This window comes from Neomonachus schauinslandi, chromosome 13 (assembly GCF_002201575.2).
Source record: "Neomonachus schauinslandi chromosome 13, ASM220157v2, whole genome shotgun sequence".
Lineage (NCBI taxonomy): Eukaryota > Metazoa > Chordata > Mammalia > Carnivora > Phocidae > Neomonachus > Neomonachus schauinslandi.
In genome coordinates, this window is record NC_058415.1 from 11,539,231 (window position 1) to 11,563,863 (window position 24,633).

The following is a 24,633-nucleotide window of genomic DNA, read 5'->3' on the forward strand; positions in this document are numbered from 1 at the left end:
ACTGACAGTTCCAGTTTGCCATCAGTGAATTCACCAAATACAAAATGCTGCCTTGAAAACATCAAAGCTCTGGTTCTTAGCTTCAAAACTGGACCCCTTATGTGCCTTGGAGATGTTAAAATAGTCTCACCTTCCTACTTAGCACCAAACTTCTGCCCACCTGACCTTGCAGAGGGAGGTCCTGCTGGACAAGAGCTGGTGTATGTGGGCAGGGGGTACCCCGAAGCCTATGGCTGAATCCTGAAAAGGAAGACTGGCCTAGGAACGTCAAGTTTAAGTTAAGGCACACCTGTCCACTTAGGACTTTTCCACTGGTCTGGTGTGAATCTAATCTCCTGATCTTGTTGGTTCCTGACCAGCTTTGGCCATTACCTTCTCCCTGGACTTTGATTTTTTATCTGCTAAAGGGCAAATGCCGGGTGGTGGCTAAATGCTTCCTGCATGCTTCAACAGTATGTAATTCTAAACATCCATTGTCATTAAGAAACACACAGTTTTAAATTAAAGGGGCCCCTGGTGGCTCAGTCAGTTAAGCGTCTGCCTTCGGCTCGGGTCATGATCCTGGGGTCCTGGGATCAAGCCCCACATCGGGCTCTCTGCTCCAAGGGAAGCCTGTTCTCCCTCTCCCTCTGCCTGCCGCTCTCCCTGCTTGTGCTCTCTCTCTCTCCCTATCTCTCTGTCAAATAAATAAATAAATAAAATCTTGAAAAAAAAATTTGAATTTAAGATGAGCAGTGGCTTTGGCTTTAACAGCGGAACTCTCCTCAGAAGAGGTGAATATCAGAAGGTTAGAGACTGGTCTGTGATCGAACTGCTTTTTGGTGAAACAAGGGAAAAAAGAACAAGATAAAGTACTGTTGTTTATTCAGAGTTTTTCCTGCCTTTTATGGAGTTAACATACCCTTTCTTTTTATAATTTGGTAAGTACAGTACTTTGATTTGCGTAATTGTTTAGGTTCTTACTTAACGAAATAAGGTTGAAAATCCCACATTGACCTCCAAATTTTTATTATTGAAATTTGACTAGCTTATGGGATCCGAACATATAGAACCATGGCTCAAAACCTCACAGCTGGAATTTCCAAGACCTCGATTTTATGCCAAGACAGGAAAACTTTCTCCCCCTCCCCCCACCCCACAAACACTACCTAAATGCACTGAAGGAGCATAATATAAATCTTGCATTGTAAAGAGGTCATTTTTGCTGAGTAAGTGTAGGTGCTGGGCGCAGTCTCCAGATGGATACCACCCAGGCACAGGCAAGGACAGCCTGCAGGAGGCTCTGCTGGGACTCTTCACTGACCAGTGGACCCCTGCTCATTGCACCCGTGTTTAACCACATTAGCTAAGCATTTCGTGCATGCGCCAAGGGTCTCTGTGCTGGATGTCTGTAGGCCAGCACCCATACCCACACCCAACAGGTCTGCCAGAGCATGACCTCTGAAAACCAGGGTTGGTGTCTCCTGGCTGAGCTGCCCCGTAACTATGGACAGACTCCGGTACCCATTGATCCACATTTCCTTTAGTAGAACTTCATTCATGTCCAGCTCGCATTTGCTATTCACTAGAGCACCTTAACACACAGAAGCAAACCTTTCTGCCAGGAAACTGAGCTTGCAGAGCTCTGGGGGTGGGGGCGGGTATGTGTGTGGGAGGTTATAGCTTTTAACCCTAAACCTTTCCAAAATATGTTGTGAATGGTAATACATAGAAGGGTTTATCCTCGCACTGCTTTTCAAAGGAACACTGAGAAAAGTCCTTTTCATCCTTGTGCCTTTTTCCTGGTGTCCAACTCCAGGGATCACTGTTGCTAGTGGTCTGTTAACCTTTTAAGGATTTTTTAGTCAAATACGTGCATCGCCAAATTTTTTTTCCTTTTTGTATATAAATGGCGGATGCCACACACAGTATTCGGCCTCTTGATTCTTTACTTAATTTATCCTAGAGATCTTCCATGTCACTGTGTAATAAATCTCCTCATTTTTTAATAGCTGCATAGTATTCCCATGTGTGGCTGAACCATAATTAATCTGACCTACCTCTTCAGAAACAGATGAAGCTAGTTTGCTTCCAACCCTCTGTCCTTACAAACCGTGCGAGAATGAATAACCATGTACACATATGTTGTTTTATACATACGCTAGTTCGTGTGTGGGATAAATTACAGGCATGCATTTGCTGGGTCATAGAGTTCTATACATTTGTAATTTTGAAAGAGGTTGTGAAAATGTCCTCCATATAAAAATAGCAACTTACTTTCCACTAATAATGTTTCAGGGTGCCAATTTCCCTTGAGCTTTATCAAAATTTTGGATTTTTGCCTATCTCCTGGGTAGTATAGTCTCGATGACACTTAATTTGCATTTGTTATATTATAAATGAGCTTGAACATCTTTTCATACATTTCACTTATTTATACCTCCATTTCTGTGAAGTGCCTGATCATATCTTTGGCTTTTTTTTTTTTTTCCTAATTAACTTTTTGGTCTTTGACTTTGCTTGTTTATGGGAGCTCTTTATATTGGGAGATTAGCCCTTTGTGATACGAGTTGCAAATATTTCCCATTTTGTCATTTCTTTGATTTTTTTTTTTTAACTACCTGGTCAACTCATTCTTCATTCATGTCTGGGTTGTTTGCCGTCATCATACAGCCTCAATCATCCAGACGTATTCAGGGCTCCCCAAATGCTAAGCGCACGGCCACTCACATTTCTGTTCACTGTGATGTTACCTTTCTAGAGGCTCTGTACCAGGGCTCAGGAAAGACAGCTTGTAAACGGCAGAGACAGGACTTGGACCCAGGCCTCCCTGGATCATAGCATCACCACCACCACCCTGGCTATTCAGTATAATTTAAGAGAATGCAAACTGGTCTTCTATTAATCAAAGGAAAGTAAAACTCATAAGATAAAATCTACTAGGAGAGAAACAAACGAAGAGTGGTGATATATTATGACCCACTACTTGGGAATGTTCCCCTCCATCCATGCAAATAGAGAGGTTCAAGATGGTGTAATGTCAGCAAATAATTATTAGTTAATATATGTTAATTATGCCATGAAGAAGTTTTTACTCTCTGTGATGCCCGTGTTGAGTGTAAAAAGTTCACCCACTTTCCATGTTCTCCATGTATGCAAATATAAGTTATTAACTGTCCCCCATAAGTAAGCCTGCCTCACAGTTGACCCTCACTGTTGACCCACTCTCTGTATCTCATGGTGGCCCAAAACTAGCTAGATTTTTTTTTTTCATTTTTAGTGATTTGGCAGATTTTTCCACCAGCTGTCAGAGTGGATACCTACAGAAGTAAATGTTCCCTTTCTCATCCCAGAGATGTTCTGTGTGTATGTGTGTGTGGGCACGTGTCTGTCTGCTCTCCAGGGAAACCTCACACTGTCCTTTTTACACCATGACTGAATGAACCACAGGGAGATGCGAATCCAAGGGAAGCTTGTAATTGATGGTGGTTTTAGGGCAAGGTGAGCAGCCCATGAAGTTCAGAGTAACCGCAAGTAAAAATAATAATAAATACTCTATCCTCAGTGATAGAGTCTTGGGCCCCCAACTACATAAGAATAAGCCATTTAAAGAAAAACTCCAGGGTCACCTGGGTGGCTCAGTCAGTTAAACATCTGACTCTTGGTTTTGGCTCAGGTCATGATCTCAGGGTCATGAGATTGAGCCCAGTGTTGGGCTCCATGCTTAGCGAGGAGTCTGCTTGAGACTCTCTCCCTCTGCCTCCCCTCCCAACCCCCATGCGCGCTCACACTCTCTCCCTCAAATAAATAAATAAATCTTTAAAAAAAATTTTTTTCCTTTCTAAAAAAGAAGAAAAAGAAAAATTCCAAGGAAGTAATGAATGTTGAGCATTGAAGGTAATGTAATGAGCTCTAGTGGAATTAGTTACTTTGATTGCATGAGCTAGAAAGGGGAGAAGAGAATGGAAGAAATAAGAAGTCGGCAGCACTCTTAGCCCACTGAAAGCAGTCCGCTTCAGAACCCAAGGCATCATGCTTACTTGGACTTGCTTGCAAGGGTGAGGAAGGATGTTGGAGGCCACTTTGAGCCTTTGTGATTTTACTCCTTATTTCTGCGTAGCCCACATTTTCAAGTGACTTGATGGCATATGAGTTCCAGAATTAATCCTCTTGACAATCCCGGAGGACCTGTACCTGAGTATGTGTCCCCTTATAAATCTCAGAGAAGGAAGAAATGTTCAGATGTAACGCCTGGGCAGCACGTATGTATTATGAATATTCAGCTCTACCGGCTTTGGGAAATGGGAACTATGCAAATGAGCAGGTGATTTGGAACCATTCCACACACTGAGCTGACACAGAGGTGACTGCTCCTGTCCTGGGAAGTCCTGGTTCCTGCGCCACTCCCCTAAAGGGCAAGCCTCACCTCTAAAGATAAGATGCATTATCTGCGGTTGGTCCCTCACAGCACAAGCCAACTTCTCGTGCTGGGAGTCCCCAGAAGAAGCCGTCACCTGTGACCCTGCAGGAGGAAGATCTAGCTGCAGTAGATATATTGAACAGATAATCTCCTAAGTAGTCCTCAAGGGTGATTTTTTTTTTCTTATGGTGATTTTTAAAATAATTAATTTTTAAATTCCAGTGTAATTAACATACAGTGTTATGTTGATTTCAAGTGTACAATATAGCGATTCAGTAATTCTATACATAACTCACTGCTCGTCATGCTAAGTGTACCCTTCATCCCCATCACCTGTTTTCCCCATCCCCCCAACCCACCTCCCCGCCTGGTAACCATCTCTTTGTTCTCTATAGTAAAGAGTCTGTTTCTTGGTTTGTCTTTTTTCTTTGTTTTGTTTCTTAAATTCCACATATAATACATCATATGGTATTTGTCTTTCTCTGACTTCATCACTTAGCATTATACTCTCTAGGTCTATTCATGTTGTTGCAAATGGCAGATTTCATTCTTTTTATGGCTGAGTAATATTCCATTGTATATATAGAGAAACTAGTGATTTTTTACCTTACCTCTTGACTTTTGAACCTAAGCTTCATGTAAGAGTCAAGTGTAGTGTTTTAGCATTATCTTGAAAACTCGTCCTTTCTCTCAAAAAATACTTATTATCAATGATGTTACTGATACAAAAATTTGAGTACCCTGAACAAACTTCAGTTGTAGTAGATTCCAAGTGTTTGTTGCATGCTGAAAGCCTTTTCATTTACACAGTGTTATTTGTATCCACAAAAATCAGACCCAGAGAAAGTTGCATAGAGCCTTGATGTCCACTTAGAATGTGGCGAAAAGAGATCTTGAACCTCTCTATAAAATTGAATTCATCTATTGCATTGTTTTTACTTTTCACAGTGAAAACTTTTAGTACAGGTAGATTAGGTGGCTTGTCAGATGTCCCGTGAAATGTATTATAGTTGTAGTCAAAGAATAAAATGAATAATAAACATCAAAATTCAGGCTAGTGGATGCCTCTAAGGAAGAAGAGGATTTTATGATCAACAAAAAGTACAGAAGGCAATTCAGCTATATAGATAATATTTTATTTCTTAAGCAGCATTTTCGCTTCATGAGTATTCGCTGGTTTATTTCTTCATGCCTTTTATGTATCATAAATATTGCACAAAAATTTTCAGAGATGAACTCAGAAGAAGGAAAAAAATAATGATGTATCTGGGAATGGAAATATGGTTTTAAAATCCCTAAAATATTTAAGGTCTCTTTTCCTATAAATATGGATGTAAGAAAGAGTTCGGATTCAGGACTCATCTCTTTCCAGTGTGATGATTTTGTTAGTAACATATTTTTAAAAGTATTTCACTTACTCCTAGTTTAAAATGTGTATCCAATATTCATGGCCAAACAAAAAAAAAAAAATGCATTTTTCAAATTGTTCCATGTACTAAGGCCTGGATCTTATACCTAAAGCAATTCGATTGTGGTTTCACTGGGGAAGATGGAAAAATCACAGGCACAGGGGGATGATGAAGAGTTTTCACGCTAAAGACACACTGTGATTGGTAGGGAACGGCTGCTTGGCGTGGCCCCCACTGAGTTAGCATCTGGTTTTACCTGATGGCCATTGCCCTTTGTGACATGAGTTTAGAGGGACCCACAATCGGGGTATGTTTTTCTAGCAGGGAAACTGGCCCAGGACCAGTAGAGCTAGTATTTGAAGTCAAAATTGTCTTTGCTAATGCTTTTTCTCTCTCTCGCCTTTTTTTTTTTTTTTTTTAACTGCAGCGAAGGGAGCAATCTGACCCCAGCACATCATTACCCAGACTTCAGATTTAAGACCTATGCTCCACTAGCATTCCGATATTTCAGAGAACTTTTTGGTATCAAGCCTGATGATTACTTGGTAAGAACCTGTAATTTTCCTTCCTTCTCCAGAAACGTGTGATATAAACATTTGTCTCATAGCAACAGTGACAAGTGGCTTATGTCTCTTGTTTTATAAAGCTCTGGAGCGTAGTCAAAGGTCCAAGTTTCATAATGATGATAAATTTAGCTTCAGGAAATGTGATTTGACTCTGCCGCATTTACTAATAGCTACAAAATCTGCTGTGGTAATTGATATTTAAATAATTGTAGGATTGGTTGCTACTTCAGATCAGTATTCTAACAGATATATTATAATTAGTTCTAAATACTCCTGTGAATTTTGCTGATTGGATTCTCTTTGAAAGCCTTCTTATTTTATTTGCCTGATTTATACCATTCGTCTCAAACCTGCCTTGGCCCGAAACCATTTTCACCTTGACCTACAACTTGAATACCATTTCAAAGATGCTAGGTAGTTTTGTTCTCAACATCTCTTGATGCAGGCTCTTTCTAAACGTGTTTTTATTTGGTACAAGGGCATATATTATCCTCAGGCTTGTCTTTTGGCACTCAGCAGGTATGAACACAACGGCCTTTTTGTGAGGTAGTCTGATGTGACCTCAGATGGTTACCTTATTCCTGTTCAAGGAGCCAGGAACTTCCTTTTTGTTTCAAGAGGAAAATGGTTTATTTCATAATTTGATTACTGTTAACACCCTGGGGCTCTTCAAAATTGGTTTTCGAGAAGCCGTAGGAAGGATGCCATCAAATATTTATTGTTCACCCCATTCTGAATGATCTTAATAAGACTTGAGCCAGATCCTGGAATAAAGCTTTGCAGAGGAAGTATAGCAACATTTATCCCTTGGAACAAAGAGTATTTAAACTGCATTTTAGAATTCGGGCAAGATGTACTTGATAAAATTCAAAGCTGATTCTATTCTGCACATGCACGACCCTCTTTTTTTTTTAAGTTTTTTTTAACTCCAGTTAACATACAGTGTTATATGAGTTTCAGATGTACAATATAGTGAATCAGTTTCAGACATTACCCGGTGCTCATCACAACAGGTGCACTCCTTAATCCCCATCGCCTATTTCTCCAATCCCCCCACCCCCTGCCCTCTGGTACAACCCTCTTCTTTAGTTGGACCCTGAGAAAATCCTATGCCTTCTGCCCGATGAGATGATACCGGCTCCTCAAGGCACATTAACAAGTCTTCACAGCAGTACCAACTGAGTGGAAAGTCCCTGGGCGTCCTGCTGTCCTTAAATGCGTTCCTCCAAGTAGCTGTCTGCCTTATCACGCCCCTCTCACTGAGATGTCAGGAGTCTCTACCCAGCACTACCAACCTGCCCTCACCAGCTACGTCAGGGCACAAAGCCACACATCCGGGGCAGTGGACGTGGGTGTGTGTGGATATGTACTAGAGAAGATTCTTTGGTTTCTGACCATTCTATAATTATTGAGCGTCACTGTCATTCAGGAAGCATGTTTGGGGAACTCAGTGGGGTCTTGATACTGTCTTATGGAAAACAAGATTGGGCTCTCCTCTCCTGCCATGCATTGGAAGTCAGTGGATTCTCCTTCTGAAATTTCCTTGAGCTTCTGCTAGCCAAGGAGATGCCATATACATGTGCTTCATAGCATGGATCCAGTCATTCCATGACATGTCTGCCTGTCTATCCTTCACCCTTCGCCTTCCTGTGGTCATTGAGCTGCAGGCTGGGAAGCCCATTCTTGCATCATTCTGGCTCACAAAATGGCTTTCTTGGGGGAAGGCCTTTTCCTGATCAACAACACACATGGCTTACACAGTTTCCTAACGAGCCTTTGAACTGGCAAAGTTACCTTTGTCATGAGGGTATAGAGTATTTACAAAGCACAGGAGACTAAGCTGATGGCTTCTCAGAGCAAAAGTCTTTCTTCATGTAGCTGGCAAAAGGTAAATTAATTGATCAGGTACTTTGAACACTTGTTGTAATGAAAATACTTGGCTACTAATTATAGGGAGATTCAAAAATTACAAGTCATGATACTCAGAGAACTTAGAATAGAACTGGAAAGATGATTTGTTTGTATGGGAGAATCCCCAACTCTACCAGGCAGTAAGTAGACTGCAGTGCAACAGTAAATATCCAAGGTTTTCAGAGGAGGGGGCGGGGGGTGTCTCCGTTACCCCAAGGATGAGGAGGGCTTCTTATAGGTGTGAAATGGTTTAGCTGTGATGTGAAAATTAGAAGGGATTTGAGTAGGTGGAAAAGAAGGGAAGCATAGTCAGGGGAGGGGAGGTGGTGTTAGGACGGTAGACCAGAGACGCAAATGCATTACCTGTTTAGAAGCACTTGGGATGGACCAAGATGGCAGGAGTGGAAGGTTTGGATCATGAAGTTAGAAAGACAGGGCCAGATTATGCAAATAAACAGGGGTTTTTCTAATTATAGGAGACTGGTGAAATTTAAAGAGCGACTATATATTTGATGATGTTGAGGAATTAGGTTTTTGGTGGGATGATGGTATTATGGTTCTGTTTCAAAAGAGGAGTCTTGGGCTTTTTGAGACACACACTAAAGTATCTATGGGTGAAATGATGGGATGTCTGGGATTTGCTTGGAACGAATCTTGAGGGAGGCAGGCAGAGGAGTGATGGGGTTATAGTAGAAACAAGATTGGCTGGGAGTTCATCATTGTGGAAGCTGGAAGAGAGACATATGGATGTCAGTTACACAATTCTCTTTACTTTTATGTAGGTTTGAAATTTTTCATAATGAAAACTCGGAGGGCAGGGGGAGAAAAAGACAGGAACAGGCAGGTCACAGTGCTTTTGTTTGATTCCATTTTTCCACCTCCCTGTAACTGGACCCATCTCTGGGACCTGCAAAAAACAAAGGCCCTCTAGCTGAACATGGCTACCTAGTCCCTAATGGTTATGGCCACCTACCTACCCTGCACTGAGACACCCACTGGGGACACCTCCAGCCCAGAACTAGAAGTTCACCTCCAAACCACTCCATCTGAAAACTCCAGCCAGTGATCTGAAGTGTGGTAGACGAGGAAGGGGTTTTTTTTTACCTGATATGACATGCTTCCCAGAATTAGGTAAACCCTCAGACTTTTTAGCCCAACCCTTCATTGTGGATGAGCGGTCTAAAGCCAGGGGCGGAGAGGTGCCCAAGGTTACCCACGTTGGTGGGCACAGACCAGAACAGGAATCCCCCAACCGTCCCCCCATGTGCTTTTCCATTTACCAGCTGTCCTCGCAGCCCACGGAGTCTCATTCCTCTCGTTAAATATGATCTCACCCTAACACTCCCTCAGCCATCAAACTGTGAGGTATCCATTCTGAAGCATCTAGCCAGAGGAGTCAAAACACCTCCAACAAAGCATTTTTTGGAAGGGTTAATCCCAAATAAAGCACAGGAGAATCAAATAAGACCTCCCTTAAAAACCTGTGTGAAGGAAAAAAAAGTACCGTCCAAAGCACGAAGTACATACTAGCATCTGCTAAACGGGCTTGTCAAACCCCAATCTGTGAAGATCTGATCTAAAAGGGGGGAGAAGGTAATGTTATATGGTGACTGGCAACTCTCCAGATAGGTTTAATATTGGATCTCCATGATACGCGTGCATTTCTACTTAGTCTTGTGCTCTTGCATCTGGATTGGAGCCTGAATTATTCTGTTTACATTCTCAGTACCATGAAGGTTCACCATGTGCCTCCCGATGACAAGTGTTGTGTTGGAACATGCATAATGTGGATTGTGAGACCGCACACCCAAGTGCTTGTGTGTGCACGGCAGCAAGACTGCACCTCCTTCCTTATTTGTTCCAAAATAAACGCCTCCCAAGGGAAGGCCAAGGGCCCCCAGAGCACTTTCCCCCATCTCTGCTTGGGCAGGAAGCCTTTGGCTTGATTTCCTTCTCCCCCAGGTGCCCGAGTGTTCCAGAATCCAGGGTGGTGATTTACATGATGTCCTTCCAGACTCACCGGCACCAATAGAGAGTGGGGTGAATATTTAACACTATCGGGGGGGAAGAAATGGCAGGAAGAATGATCTCCACCACGCTGAGCAAGTTTACATTGTTAATTTGCCTTGGCTGGACCCAGCTGGGTTGTACTTTGTGGCCTTTCCAGTGGGGATCATCAGGCAGCCCTGCAGGAGATCGAAGGGAGAGAATGGATGCATTGGAACAGCTCGCACAAAAGAAAGGACCTGCAGGAAAGTGCAGAAAACGCAGGTGTCCACGTGGGACCTTGTGGATCAAGGCTAATTAAAATGGTCCCACCTCTCCTCTTTATTTGCTCGTCCACGGCCACACTGCAGAGAAGGTTGCTCACACGGAGCATGGTAACCAAGTTCTAGGGTGAGAAACCGCAGACTTACAGGTGCTAACCGTGAGGTTCCCGGTCGGCATCATCATGCCAGTGGGCCGCACACTGATGCTCTGGGGGTGTGACCCCCCCCCGCCAGGTTGTTAAGAAGTGTCAAAACAATTTCTTTTTCCATGCATATTAATTTATGAATTACCTAATATAGGACTGTTTGACAAGTAACCCATGAAATACTTCCCATATAATGTCAGTGCTTGTAGAAGAATTTGAGACTTTAATTGGAAACAGATGTGCAGGTCTGAATCCAGTTTTCTCTAGACAGCTCTTCCTGAATCACCCCCTAATTTCTCTATTTGCAGCCTCTAATTTCTGCGTTCTGTGTTGTCATTGGCCTTCCACAACGTCGACTCCTATCCGTAAGAAGGTTCTGTGCCAGGAATTCAAAACCCATAAAACAAAGAATCAGAATTCCTAAAGAGAGTGCGGGGTCTGCCCTCACTCTTTGTAAGAGCTTAGGGTCGACACCTTTGTTCTCCGGTGTCTCAAATTCGTGATTACGCGAAAGAGGCACCGTTCTTTGTGACTCACTAGGAATGTCGTAGTGTATCTTTGGGTAGCCCTCTGGTCGTTGGCATTGGGCTGAAACCCTCTGTGCATGCTGAGGCACGGCCAGCTTTTTTGCACCTGCAAGGTGTCCCCCCTGCTCCCCTACGTACGGTCATGCAGTAAGAACTAGGAACAGCAATAACCAAGTGGTCCCTTTTGCCAGGGGTTTTGAAAGCATCCACTTTAAAAACTTCCAGCTGCTTTCATGGAGATACTATTAGCTTTGTTTTAGAGATGAAGGTTCCTTCGACCTGGGATGCCAAGGGTCTTACTCCAGGTCACGTAAGTAGCCACTGATAGAAGCATGATTTTTAAAAGGTGGTTCCAGGGGCGCCTGGGTGGTGCAGTGGGTTAAGTGTCTGACTCTTGATTTTGGCTCAGGTCATGATGTCAGGGTCCTGGGATTGAGCCCCACATTGGGCTCTGCGCTCAGCACGGAGTCTGCTTGAGTTTCTCTCTCTCCCTCTGCCCCTCCCCCACTCATGCTCTCCCTCTCTCTCAAATAAATCTTTAAAAAAAAAAAAAAAGGTTATTCCAGGTCCCATGCCCATCCCACTGAGATGAGCTTTCCACACGGATCCTGCACCCACAGCAAGGAAAGCACCGTCTGCTACCGCGGGGCTTTTACGGCATTCTGTGCGGTCTTCGGGCTGTTGTTGTTTCCCTTCCTAAGCTCTAAGTCACCCATAATGGCAGAGGCTCTCACACTGCTCAGCACGAAAGCATCAGGAAGCAAGCCTGGAGGAAGGAGAAGTGGAAAACGGAAGTTGCCATGGCTTTCAGCAAGGCGGCACACACTTCTTTCTTTTCTTAGAGAATTTTGTTTCCCTTATCCATGTGCTGCCAAAGCAAGATAATTTAAAGTCGGCATCTAGAAACTGCCTTTTAATTGTTTTTCTCCCAGTTTCTTTCTCCCTTCTTCTTCCTCCCCCTACCTCCTACTCCCCTCCTTTCAGATTTCTCTGTGATGGGGACTTAACTCTTCAGAAGCCCAGCTACAAAAGCGTTGGGCCATGTTCTGGATGTTTCCATCTTCAGGACACAATTCACTAAATCCTCTGGGGCTGGTCTGATCTCACACACTGGGTCCTGACCTTTTCCTCTGCTCTCAGTGTTTCTCTGGTCAGTAGTGGGGATTGTTAGTTGGTAAACACCGAGCACCATAACCCCAAATTTGACTTCCCTGCTGAGGGTTTTTTGTTTTGTGTGGTTAGTTTTTTTTTGTTTTTTGGGGGTTTTTTTGCATTTCTGGTGAGATTTATAGCCCTTCACTTGTTGGTGGCATTCAGCCATTGTTCGACAAAAATTTATTTAGTGCCTGCCGCATGCAAGGCACAGATCCTGCACTGTATCACCGCCTATGAGCCGAGTGGTTGATACTGTCACAGAGTTCTACGGTCTGCTGGGGGCTCGGAATAAGAAACAGGCATTTGCGGTATTTTGTGGTAACTTCTGTGATGAGAACATCCAGTGCCAGGAAGCAGATGATCTAGACTCACGGGACCGGGAAGAATTTTCCAGATTAAGTTCCGTCCAGCAAACGCTGAAAGCCAAAGTCACATAACACTTTCCTCGCTGTGCCCCGTGCCTCTTCCTTTTGTCCCCTAACCGTGGCTTCTCGGCACGGTAGACCGGAGTGGTCCTCTGCTCCAGACCTTCCTCTGGCTTTCAGCTCCCCCAGAGAAAAAGTCAACCGTCTGCTGCCCCATGTGGTCTGGCCCACCTGCTCTTCTGGCTTCATTCTTTCAGTTCTCCTGACTCTCTCTGCCCCAGCCACCGGCCTCCTGGCTGTGCCTTGAACTCCCCAGGTCTGAAGCCCTTTGCATTTGCCCTCCCCTCCCCCTGATGCACCCTTCCCCCAGACAGCCACAGGCCTCTGCTCAAATACCCCCTTCCCAGAGAGGCTTCCAGTGGCCAGCACTACTTAAAATTCGTGGCAAATCAGCTGTCAGTCCCTGCTGGCCCTCCGTCCGCTTTCTGTGCCCCATCTTCTCCATAGCACTTCTCACGTTCCGATGTACAGTTTCTGTACTTGTCTCCTGCCTGTTTTCTCCTGCTAGGGTCCAAGCTTCATGTGCACCTGGGCCATTACAGATGCTCAGTAGACGTTTTCTCAGTGTTAAATGAACACACGAATGAGGAGTAGCCAGCCTGGTGAGGGCAGAAGAGAGGTGGGTTTGGGTAGAGGAAGAGGCAGAATCCCAGTCGCTGAGAGTCTGTGGCACATTTGAGAAAAGGGGAAGTAGCTGTCAGTGACTAGAGCTAGATTTTAAGGAGGGAAGTGATAAAGGAGAAGGCTGGAGAGCAGGGCTGGGCCACTCATGGCCTTGACAGCGCTAGTAGGAAATCTGGGTGTTACCTTCTAACCAGACAGCAGAACACACTGAAAGGTGTGAAGGCCTGGGAGGATGTGATCAGATTAGCATTTTAGAAAGATCTCCGATTTCCTGGTGGAAAATGCATGAGAGAAGTCAAGAGTGGATAGTCGAGGCAAGGTGGAGTCTCCCATAGTAATGAAGGTATAACGTGAAACCACTGAACTTAGGATATAAGCAAAAGAGAGGGCATGAAGGGGGCAGATACAATCAATAGTCTGGATATGAAAGGTGAGGACATGGAAGGCATCAAGGATGATGCCCGAGTTTCTGGTTTGGGAACAAAATGAGTAAGAGGGAGAAGATAGAGATTGGGGGAGGGGACAGGTGATCTAGAGTCACCATGTATGGTTGTGCAGGGTGTGCACTGCCCAAGAATACCTAGCTAAGCTGCAAGAGTAGAGACTGGAATTCAGCCCTTCTCCTCATCAGCCTTGTATCTGACCCAGAGCTACATCTGTCAGAAGAAAGAGACATCTCTTTCTAGGTACTACAGAAGCGTCATACGGGCTAACCATAGCCCAGAGAGGAATTTGATTTTGAACTTGGTACACATGAAGTGCTTGTGATATAACCAGATAGAAGTATCTCTTAAAAAGTTCGGTGTACAGGTCTGGATCCTTTGACAGTGATCTGGGCTGGAGCTACTACAGCTGTTAATAGTCATCTCCTTATGGAAACCATGCATGGATGACATCTTTTGGGAAAGTAGTGAGAAGAGAATAGGTGTTGGTGTTCACGTGACAAATACACAGTGTGAGTCATATCTTCAGTTGTTATGGACACTTTCTGGAAACAGAGCTCCATAGACCACAGCACTGTTTGCATTATTTTATTGGACAGATGTGATGATTGATGATTCTGTCATGTCATGCTGTGTGTGGGGGGGGGGTGTGGAAAGCATTTCTGTTTCTCATAGAATGATTAGGATAAATGGATCAATTAAATTTTTAGAAATCTCAAAGCCTGGGTGGCTCAGTTGGTTAGGCGACTGCCTTCGGCTCAGGTCATGATCCTGGAGTCCCTGGATCGAGTCCCGCATCGGGCTCCCTGCTCGGCGGGGAGTCTGCTTCTCCCTCTGACCCTCCCCCCTCTCATGTACTCGCTCTCTCTCATTCTTTCTCTCTCAAATAAATAAATAAAATCTTTAAAAAAAAAAAAAAAGAAATCTCAAAGGGCCCTCTTCGTATATACGTGGAACCTCCTTTGAAAGCTCATGGCAGAGAACTTCCTGTTTCAGAATGGTCTAGATGTGTAATCTGTAATTTTCCTCCTTGGAAACTTTGTGTACAATGAATGTATTTTTTTAATTTAAAAAAAATTTTTTTATTTAAAATTCAATTGAATTAACATACAGTGTATTACTAGTTTCAGAGGTATAATTTAGTGATTCATCAGTCTTGTATAATAGCCAGGGCTCATTCCATCACGTGCCTTCCTCAATGCCCATCACCTAGTTACCCTATCCCCCTCCAGCAACCCTCAGTTTGTTTCCTAGAGTTAAGAGTCTCTTATGGTTTGCCTCCCTCTCTGTTTTCAGCTTATTTTATTTTTCCTTCCCTTCCCCTATGTTCTTCTGTTTCGTTTCTTAAATTCCACATATGAGTGAAATCATAATGATAATTGTCTTTCTCTGCTTGACTTGGCATAATACCCTCTAGTTCCATCCACATCCATGTTGCAATGGCAAGATTTCCTTCTTTTTGATGGTTGAGTAATATTCCATTGTATATATATGCCACATCTTCTTTATCCATTCATCTGTTGATGGACATCTAGGCTCTTTCCATAGTTTGACTGTTGTAGACATTGCTGCTATAAACATTGGGGTGCAGGTGCCCCTTTAAATCACTATGTATCCTTTGGATAAATACCTAGTGGTATATTTTTAATTGTTTATTTATTTACTCTTGTAGTATTCCATCTGCAGTGAACCTCTAATAGAGCTGTCCAACCCCGGAGCCAGTGGATCCTTGTTTTTTGTGACCAGTGATGATGAATTTATCATCAAAACCGTTCAGCATAAGGAAGCTGAATTCCTTCAGAAGCTGCTGCCAGGCTATTACATGGTAAGTAACCGTCTGTAATTAAAACTCCTACTTGAGATTTAATTACTTTCCACAAGTTTTTTTTTCCCCCTATGATTTTTTACTGTCACCCTGTGGCGTGTTTCTTTCTCTTGGGTGAGCTTTGTTTTGCATTTGGATTGTACTGCGACTGTTGTGGACTCGATTTTACCAAGTAGAACTGTTAGTAGAGGATAGTTGACTCCCACAGTTCTGGGTTCAAATCCCAGCTCAGCCATCAGCAAACGGTATGACCGTGAGTAAGCAATATAAGCTCTGAGCTGCAGTCTCCTCAGTCTTTAAAAGCTGCAAAATACCTGTCGTAGATGGTGGTTGTGATCAAGAAAGACGACTGGGCGTAGGATAAAGAAAGCAGTGCCTTGCCAGGCTCTTGGCTCCCAGTACAGAGTCATAATGTGAATGCTTAGCTTTCATTGAGCACTAAGCTATATGTGAAACACAGCTGTAAAAATAGTATTTAATTCCCAAATCTGCTGGAGATTAGTCACACGTATAAATATAGGGATCAAAATCGAAGTAAAAATCTCAGTGGACAGGATGGACGGATTTTACAAGGTTTGATCCTGAACAAAACTGGGAAATTTTTTTTAGAGCGTATTGTCTGCTTTATATTAGAGAAAACAGAAGATCCACAAAGCAAGAAAAATGCAGCCGACTCTCATTTTTTGCCCAGAGATACATACTGCTAATATTCGGTGTATGTCCTTCCTGATGTATTCTATTCATACACACATTTTTTAAATAATGTGAAATTGGGATCAAATGGTCACTGCACTTCACTAACCCGCTAAGTGAGTAAATCTTAAACGTGTATAGTTTTAAGCTTAGGTAGACTAGTTTCTTGTTCTAGAACTGCATTGTCCAATAGGGTAGTCATTAGCCATATGCAGCTACTAATTTGAAATTAATTAAAGTTAAATGGTAAAATTTAGCTGAACAGGTGGTTTACCCCAATCATGTAAGCTAGTATAACAAATAGTGTAATTCATCCAGTTAACAAGAAAAAATGTGAACATCATGTGGTAATCCAAATAAATGTTGAATAGAAACAAAGGCATTCAAAAGTCAACATCTTCTCCTGCTTAAAATTCTTTAAATTGGCAGAGAAGTTTTAACGTAAACAAATAAATTAACACACATATTATGCATTTATCAGTCTCCAAGATTTACTTAGTACCTCATGGAGAAGAACAAGAGCCCTTTAATTGGAAATAATGGAAAAAGATAAGGATTCCCCTCCATCATTGTTTGCAAGGTATATATTTGCAAGAATTTCTAACAATAATAACTTTCTGAGTATGAAAAGGAATAGAAAAGTATAAACACTCTTCTCTTGTAAACGATACAATTAAAAATGAGCAAAATGTCAAGAAAATTAACTAGCAGTTTCTGGAGGTAATGAGAGTCCAGCAGATTTGCAGGATGTAAGATGCATCTACACAATCCATTGTATTCCATTATGTAGATCATCTAGAGTAGGAGGATAGAAGGGAGAAAATGAGATCCCGTTTATGAGGACAATAACTTACAGTGAATGTTATTAGAATAAAGATACGGGGCGCCTGGGTGGCTCAGTCGTTAAGCGTCTGCCTTCGGCTCAGGTCAGGATCCCAGGGTCCTGGGATCGAGCCCCACATCAGGCTCCCAGCTCCTCAGGAAGCCTGCTTCTCCCTCTCCCACTCCCCCTGCTTGTGTTCCCTCTCTCGCTGTGTCTCTCTCTGTCAAATAAATAAATAAAATCTTTAAAAAAAAAAAAAAAGAATAAAGATACAAATGAATAAAGGCAGACTGTCATTCTGGTAGGGAAAGCAAATTATAGTAAGTATTATAATGTGTGAGCAATAACCCCAAAAGAATTTTTGTAATAGGAACTCTAAAATGCTTGAGTCTGTAAAAAACAAATATCTAGGGCGCCTGGGTGGCTCAGTCGGTTAAGCGACTGCCTTCGGCTCAGGTCGTGATCCTGGAGTCCCGGGATCCAGTCCCGCATCGGGCTCCCTGCTCGTCAGGGAGTCTGCTTCTCCCTCTGACCCTCCTCCCTCTCATGCTCTCTGTCTCTCATTCTCTCTCTCTCAAATAAATAAATAAAATCTTAAAAAAAAAAAAAAGTTGGGAATTGGGAAAAGAACCAGGGGATAGTAGAGAAACTTTTCCTGATGTAAATGCCCTCCAGCAAACTGTTCTTAATTTCTCACCTACTTTTAAAGTGAAACAAAAATAGGCATGTATTTTTATTTGTATAAAAAAAATAACATCCTGGAGGAGAATATTTACCCCATAGAGAATAGGAAAATGACAAATATCCAGAGTGTATTGAGAACTCCAAAAATAACAAAAACCTACAGAAAAACAGGCAAAGACTATTAACACAGAATTGTCTTCGAAATGGCTAAAAATACATACAACATACTACATTTCTCTAATAATCAGTGGTATTCCAATTTTTTAAAAAGAGTTTCCTTTTTTTTAACCAGTCACGCTTACAGAGATTTTAAAGCTTGTTGCTGCTCATCATGGATGAAGGGTGACGAGAAATACATAATCTTACAAAGTGTGATTGTAAATCGGTCTACCCATTTTGGAAGATAATTTTTTCAGGAGCTATTAAAATTTTAAATGCTCATTGCGTAGACCCCAGCCGTTAATTTCCTTTTTAGCTCCCTTAGATCTTAGTCACACATGGCACTAATAAATTCTTTGCCTGTTTTTGGTTGAATCTCATTTGGGACTCTGTGTCCATTCAGTTCAGCCACTTTTAAGGCTGTAGGTTGAGAATGATAAAGGTACTGTTCCATTGAGCCAACTTTAAGAATCAAATCAGAAAGAGCTTTATTTTAGTAATGGCCATAAATAAAGAGAATCGCACTCCCAATTTTAATTCTCATATTTCATAGATGAAAACATATATTTAACAAAGTCTTCTTCTGTGAAAATAGAGGAATTGACACTTTTTTTTTCCTTTTTCTCCTTTTAGAATTTAAACCAGAATCCAAGGACTCTTTTGCCAAAATTTTATGGACTGTATTGCATGCAGTCAGGGGGCATTAATATCAGGATTGTGGTAATGAACAACGTCTTACCGCGCTCCATGCGAATGCACTTCACATATGACCTGAAAGGCTCCACTTACAAGCGAAGAGCCTCCCGAAAGGAGAGAGAGAAGTCCAACCCCACGTTTAAGGACTTAGATTTCCTGCAAGACATGCACGAAGGGTTATATTTTGACACAGAAACGTACAATGCGCTCATGAAGACACTTCAGAGAGACTGCCGGGTAAGGACGTGTCATTGCTGTGATTGCCTGCGGACAGGCGTCTGTGGTCTTGTAACCTTGGTAATGAATGTCCGGAGTGGACGCGTGGAGTCCCATCGTTTGCAGTCCCAGTGCCCATCCATGCTTCCTTGATATTGAGGGAATTGGTGGATGATAAGGGAATTGTCTGGAGTATCCATGGATTTTACTAAAAAAAGCTTAAGTTTGCTTTCTTTGATAAAATGAAACAAGGATTTTTTTTTTTTTCTTTTCATCCTCCCCTGGAGGGAAAAGAAATTAGGTGTAATGCACCAATTACCCAGAAAAGCCATATACAAACCTTGACAGAAGTAAGATTCCACCCGGGGAGAGAATTCTAGAGAATTGATAAGCAGATCCCTGAATACTCAGTGTGGAGGCAGAAGCTTGAGGCAAGAGGTATATTTGCTGAAATTATTTTGGGCGATCAGGAATGAGTCCCAACAGTTAGAGCAAAGACCATAATATGCAAACTTAGCCACAGTGATTGTCAGAAGGAAGGAGGACGTTAGAGTCCCCCAGCCTGCAATTCTTAGCAACCAAATAATAAGACTCAGAACCTGGGAGAGATGTTTCCAACATGGTGAATTTATAGAAGGTGGGTAAAACTTGCCTTGGAGAAAAAGAGGGAAGTGGAGCTTGATGGCTTCTGAAGAATGATGATTGTTTGATGAGCAAATTCTCAGAAGTAGTGTTTTGTGGCCCAGGTGCACGTGGGAGAACCATCTAGATTCCCAGCTAAGTTGGGCACAGTGAAGGCAGGCAGACGTTGGGCTCCGACCTGGCCAGGGCAGATAGGACTCACAGCGCCTGGTTCCTGGGAGGTATGAGCTGTCTCTTCCAGACTGGCTTTCTGGATCTTGTGTGGGCCTGGACAGATGACCGGCATTATGCAGAGGGAAGGGGGACAAATCCTTGCTGAGAAACACAGTCCTACTATTTATGGGTCTTTTCTTTCTACATGTTATGATGTGCAGGAGAATGCACTAAGGTGTCATTGAGGAGGGGTTGTTGCATTGATAGAGATGTTACTCCATAGCTCCTAGTCTTTTTTTTTTTTTTTTTTTAAGATTTGTCAGAGCACAAGCAGGGGGAGGGGCAGGCAGAGGGAGAAGCAGGCTCCCCGCTGAGCAAGGAGCCCAATGCGGGACTCGATCCCAGGACCCCGGGATCATGATCTGAGCAAAAGGCAGACGCTTAACGACTGAGCCACCCAGGCGCCTGCACAGCTCCTATTCTTAATGCTTAGTGAGCCACACTAGCCTACGATTTTTTTTAACACACATTTCAGCATCCATTTGACGTCTATACTGTTCACATTCCCATTTTAATTGGTGGGATAATTAGGCTCTTAAAGAGGTTAAGAAACCTGCCTGGCATTACTTAGCAAGTCAGTGGCAGAGCCCACACCTGTTTGGGTACAAAGTATGTGCTCTTAACAGTTGAAACGTAAAGGTTCACTGTAAGGATTTTTTTAAAAAATTATCTTTTCAGAAGTCAGGGGAAGAACAGTGGGAACTAAGCAAACAAACAAAAAAATGTCCAGCTGTGCTATTCAAGATATCTGGGTGGATATGAATGATTCATGTTTTTCTTTAAAAAAGAAAAAAAACAAAAACATGCACACATTTTAGTAGAAACCTTTTCCTGTGCTTTTTCTGCCCTTACAGGATGTGGGTGAAAAGTGACTCTGAATTCCCCAGAGTTTAGTACAAGCCACTCCAGTTTTAGATTTGCTTTCTCTTTGTGTGTGTGTGCTTCTGGCCTCTTTAATATGGAAAGCATTTTTTTTTTTCTTTTAAAAACACAGGCTCCTGTGCCAGAAAAAAAAAGGGGGGAGGGAGTCAAATGTAAAAGAGCCATAGCACCAGATTTGTCTGTTTATTCGTGTTTCCTGAGCCCAGATAGAACAAGGTCAAACATGACTCTCTGTCAGGAATGAGACCCTGGAGATTTGCCTTTTCTTCTTTTTTTTTTTTGGAAGACTTGTTTTAAGGAAGGTCAACATAGAGGTCCTAAAACTAACTCCCTCTGACTGGCTGCATTTGATCTTGACCCAGACACAGACCATGGAACTTCTTTAAATTACGCACAACATTCGTCTTCAAAAAGGCTTTTCTCAGGGTGGTGTGGGAGCTTGTACATGCCTCACTGTGGGGGAACCCGAGTCCCTTCCATGATCTGCCTTGACCGTGACAAGGTCTCTGTGATCTGCAGTCAGCAGCTGGTTCTCTGAGCAGAGCTGCCATGAGGAACTCAGGCACATTTCCGCAATGATGGGTCTTCATATTTCATAGTCATGGGCCTCTTGGCAAAACCGACGAAAGCTGTGAACTGTCTCCCCAGAAAAGTGGCCATCTACTCCACAATTCCTGAATCCCTTGGAGCCCATTACACCCCCACCCACCTTGTCCCAGGTTCAGGGTCTCCATCCTAGGGCCAGGCAGAGATCCGCTCTCTCTCCTCAGGTCATCCTCTGAAGGGCCAACACCCTGGATGTTGGAACAGGATGTGTGGTTGGTGTTGCTGGGGGTGTCTCTTGGCCTGGCACATCCCTCACTTTGTAGGACCTGGCTTCAGTGCCAGCTGAGGTGCCATGGAGATGCATGGAAGGTGTGGGGTCACCACAGGGCTGGTTCCAGTGCCGAAGGATTGGGACTCTCTATGGTTCACAGTCCTCTGCCTCAGTGAGGTGGTTCCACTAAGACTCTAGACCCACAGCAAGCAGGGGACTGCTTCACTCTGTCAGCAGCCTGGCAACAGAAAGGTGGACTGGGCCCATCTTAGGATACATCGTTTCATTTACTTATGGGACAAGCAGTGCAGGCCTATTGTCTGCCAACATGAAGTGAATGACCACCATGTCTGATCGTTGTCATGCAGCGTATGAAATGCAGTGGTAATATTCTAAGGCTGTAGGCGGATCAGAGTGGGTGACATCATAGCTTGGGTCTGAAGAAGAGTTCTCCAGGCAGGCAATGTGATAGAGGCATGTTTCTGGGAAGAGAGAACAATGTAAGCTAGGCATGAAGTAGCAGGACGTGATCTAAGAGCTAGAAGTCTTTGGCATTGCTGCAGTTAATATTAACGGAGAGCATGTGAGGCAGGAGAGAAAAGCTGTCAGGAGCCAAATCATGTCAGAAGGCCCTTTCTGGCCATGCCAGGGTCCTCTGAAGGGCTTAGAAGTGCAAATCCAAGAATCCCAGACCTTTGGACTCGAGCTTGTCTGTTGTTCCCAGGCAGATATGATAAACCTCCTGACCTCTCCCTGGCCTCTTACTTCCTGCCCATTCCACCTCTTTCATTTTTTGGCTTGACATCTCAGACCCCAGGATCCCATTTCCCTTGCATGAGTGCTGGCCAGAAGACACCTGCGTGGCTCATTGACCCAGCTTCACTGGTGTCCTTTGTGTCCTGCTCCCCACAGTCTCCTTCCCTCAGTCCCAGTCAGAGCTGCTTCTGGACTCCTGTGTCCAAAATGGCCTGATCTACGTCCTCCCACAGAGAGCCATTTTCTGCCAGTTTCCCTGGAGCGGCCCCACTCCACTTTCCCCAGCTTCCCCAGCCCAAGCTTAGGCCCTAGTCTATAAGCCTGCCCTCTGTGATGGTCCATCCCTGGCCAGCTCCTCCACAGAGCACCTTAGCCACTTGGAACTCTTCTAGAAAACTGAATGTACTTTATCTTTCAAACCTGCTGAGCCTACTCCTCATATGATTCAAACAAAGCCTCTTTCCAGAAGCACAGATCCAGATCTTGGGTCCTCCCCAGTTTCCACGTTATTGACAGTGTCTGGGGGAAATGGACATGTAAATAATTGGGTCCCCTTTCTGGAAGCATTTCCACTCCCTGGGCCTCACCCTCTGCCTGTCACTGACAGCCTTCTACGCCGGTAAGAGTTGTGACAACAGAGTCCTGCAGGCCGTCATAGGTTACTTGTTGCTATCAAAAGCAGGAAGTAGGGTTTATTCAAACCATCCCCAGTGATGAACAAGCTGAGAGGCAATACTTTATATTCAGTAAGTCACCACGTGCCATCGAGTCGGCCTCCTAAGTCAGTCTTGGATCCGCCCCCTCTGCTCCATATACATAGCCCCTGCCTTTATTGAGACCCTGATGATTCATTCCTGGGGCTTTTGCAGTAGCATTTTTACTCATTTTTAATGTCATTGCCCTCCAACGTGTCCTCGAGGCTGCCGCCAAAGTGATCCTCTGATCAGAAGACACCAGTCCCTTAAGATCCTCTAAGTGCAGCTCCCCACTGCCTGTGAACCAAAACCCACTCGTTCTACCTTGGGACACTAAGATCCTTCCTGCTCTGGCCCCTGCTGCCTTCTCCAGACGCTCCTTTGGCTTCCTTTTTGGCCTTCTCTTGCCTCTGCCCAGAGCACCTTCTCTCTCCAGTCATTCTGATCTCCTGGACCCACTCTGTGAAGGTTTGGCCTCTTCCTCCATGCCTCACTCAGCTGGACTCTTCTTATCCGCTTTTCTTCACCTAGAAGAACCTGCTCCTCTCGGAGACCACCCCCCAGCATCGCTTCCTCTGAGACCACCGTGCTGTGGCTCCCCAGGCACCCTGGGTTGACCTCTTTTGCAGGATTTAGCACACTCTTTTATTTATTCGCGTGCAGGTCCTCGAGCTTGAGGATCAAACCTTCATCTCTCACTGTATCTGCATCTCCTGGTCCTTAGTAAGTGCTTACTGAAATATGTATTTGAACAAAGGAATAAGCGCAATAAACTATCAGATGACAAAGACGCGTTTAGGTCACATCTCCAAGAAAATCTATCTTTGGTGACTTGTGTGTATCTAGGCGATTTTTGAGTTCTGCCTGTTGGAGGAAGAACCCGCTTTCACGCTGTGCCTGCCAGGTTGGCACTGAGAATGTAATAAAGCAGATGATCTCCGTTTTTAATCATTTGGGATTATTTTGAAAAACAGTACCGATTGTCCCTGTATTAAGCCATTTGTGTAACAAAAGTATATTTATCTTTCAATCGTTTTCCCATAGAAGCAGTGTTGTGGAAGTCGTTAGACTTGACTTTATTGAATACTGACCCATGTCTTCTTTAGGTGTAAGTATTGTCTCCTTACATAGTCTGTAAATGTCTCAAAGGCCAAAGCTCATTCCTGATCCTTCCCTGCCAAGTGCAGTACCTGGCTTATTGTATATACTCAGTACATATTACAAGATTATGTAAAAAATTCTTTCAAATTGAAATTTATTAATTTTGGAAGAATAATTGGGAACTATTTTTATGTTCATTTTTTTAATTGTTTCTGTTTTTTTATTATTATTATGTTATGTTAATCACCATACATTACATCATTAGTTTTTGATGTAGTGTTCCATGATTCATTGTTTGTGCATAACACACAGTGCTCCATGCAGAACGTGCCCTCTTTAATACCCATCACCAGGCTGACCCATCCTCCCACCCCCCTCCCCTCTAGAACCCTCTGTTTGTTTTTCAGAGTCCATCGTCTCTCATGGTTCATCTCCCCCTCCGATTTCCCCCCCTTCATTCTTATGTTCATTTTTAATTTACTATAATTATTTCTTCTCTGACATAACATATCTATGAAAAATTTAAAGAGTCCCCTATCAATTAATTTGATAAATT

General features: G+C 43.4%; 1 protein-coding gene across 1 annotated transcript in view; it reads left to right on the forward strand.

The window, feature by feature from the left end:
• PIP5K1B (phosphatidylinositol-4-phosphate 5-kinase type 1 beta) overlaps positions 1-24,633 on the forward strand; it is a 297,843-nt gene that overhangs the window by 171,025 nt on the left and 102,185 nt on the right. Inside the window, exons 5-7 of the mRNA XM_021694307.2 lie at positions 6,236-6,353; positions 15,548-15,700; positions 18,693-18,992. Coding sequence (XP_021549982.1) covers positions 6,236-6,353; positions 15,548-15,700; positions 18,693-18,992 — 571 coding nt within the window. The remainder of the gene's footprint in view (positions 1-6,235; positions 6,354-15,547; positions 15,701-18,692; positions 18,993-24,633) is intronic.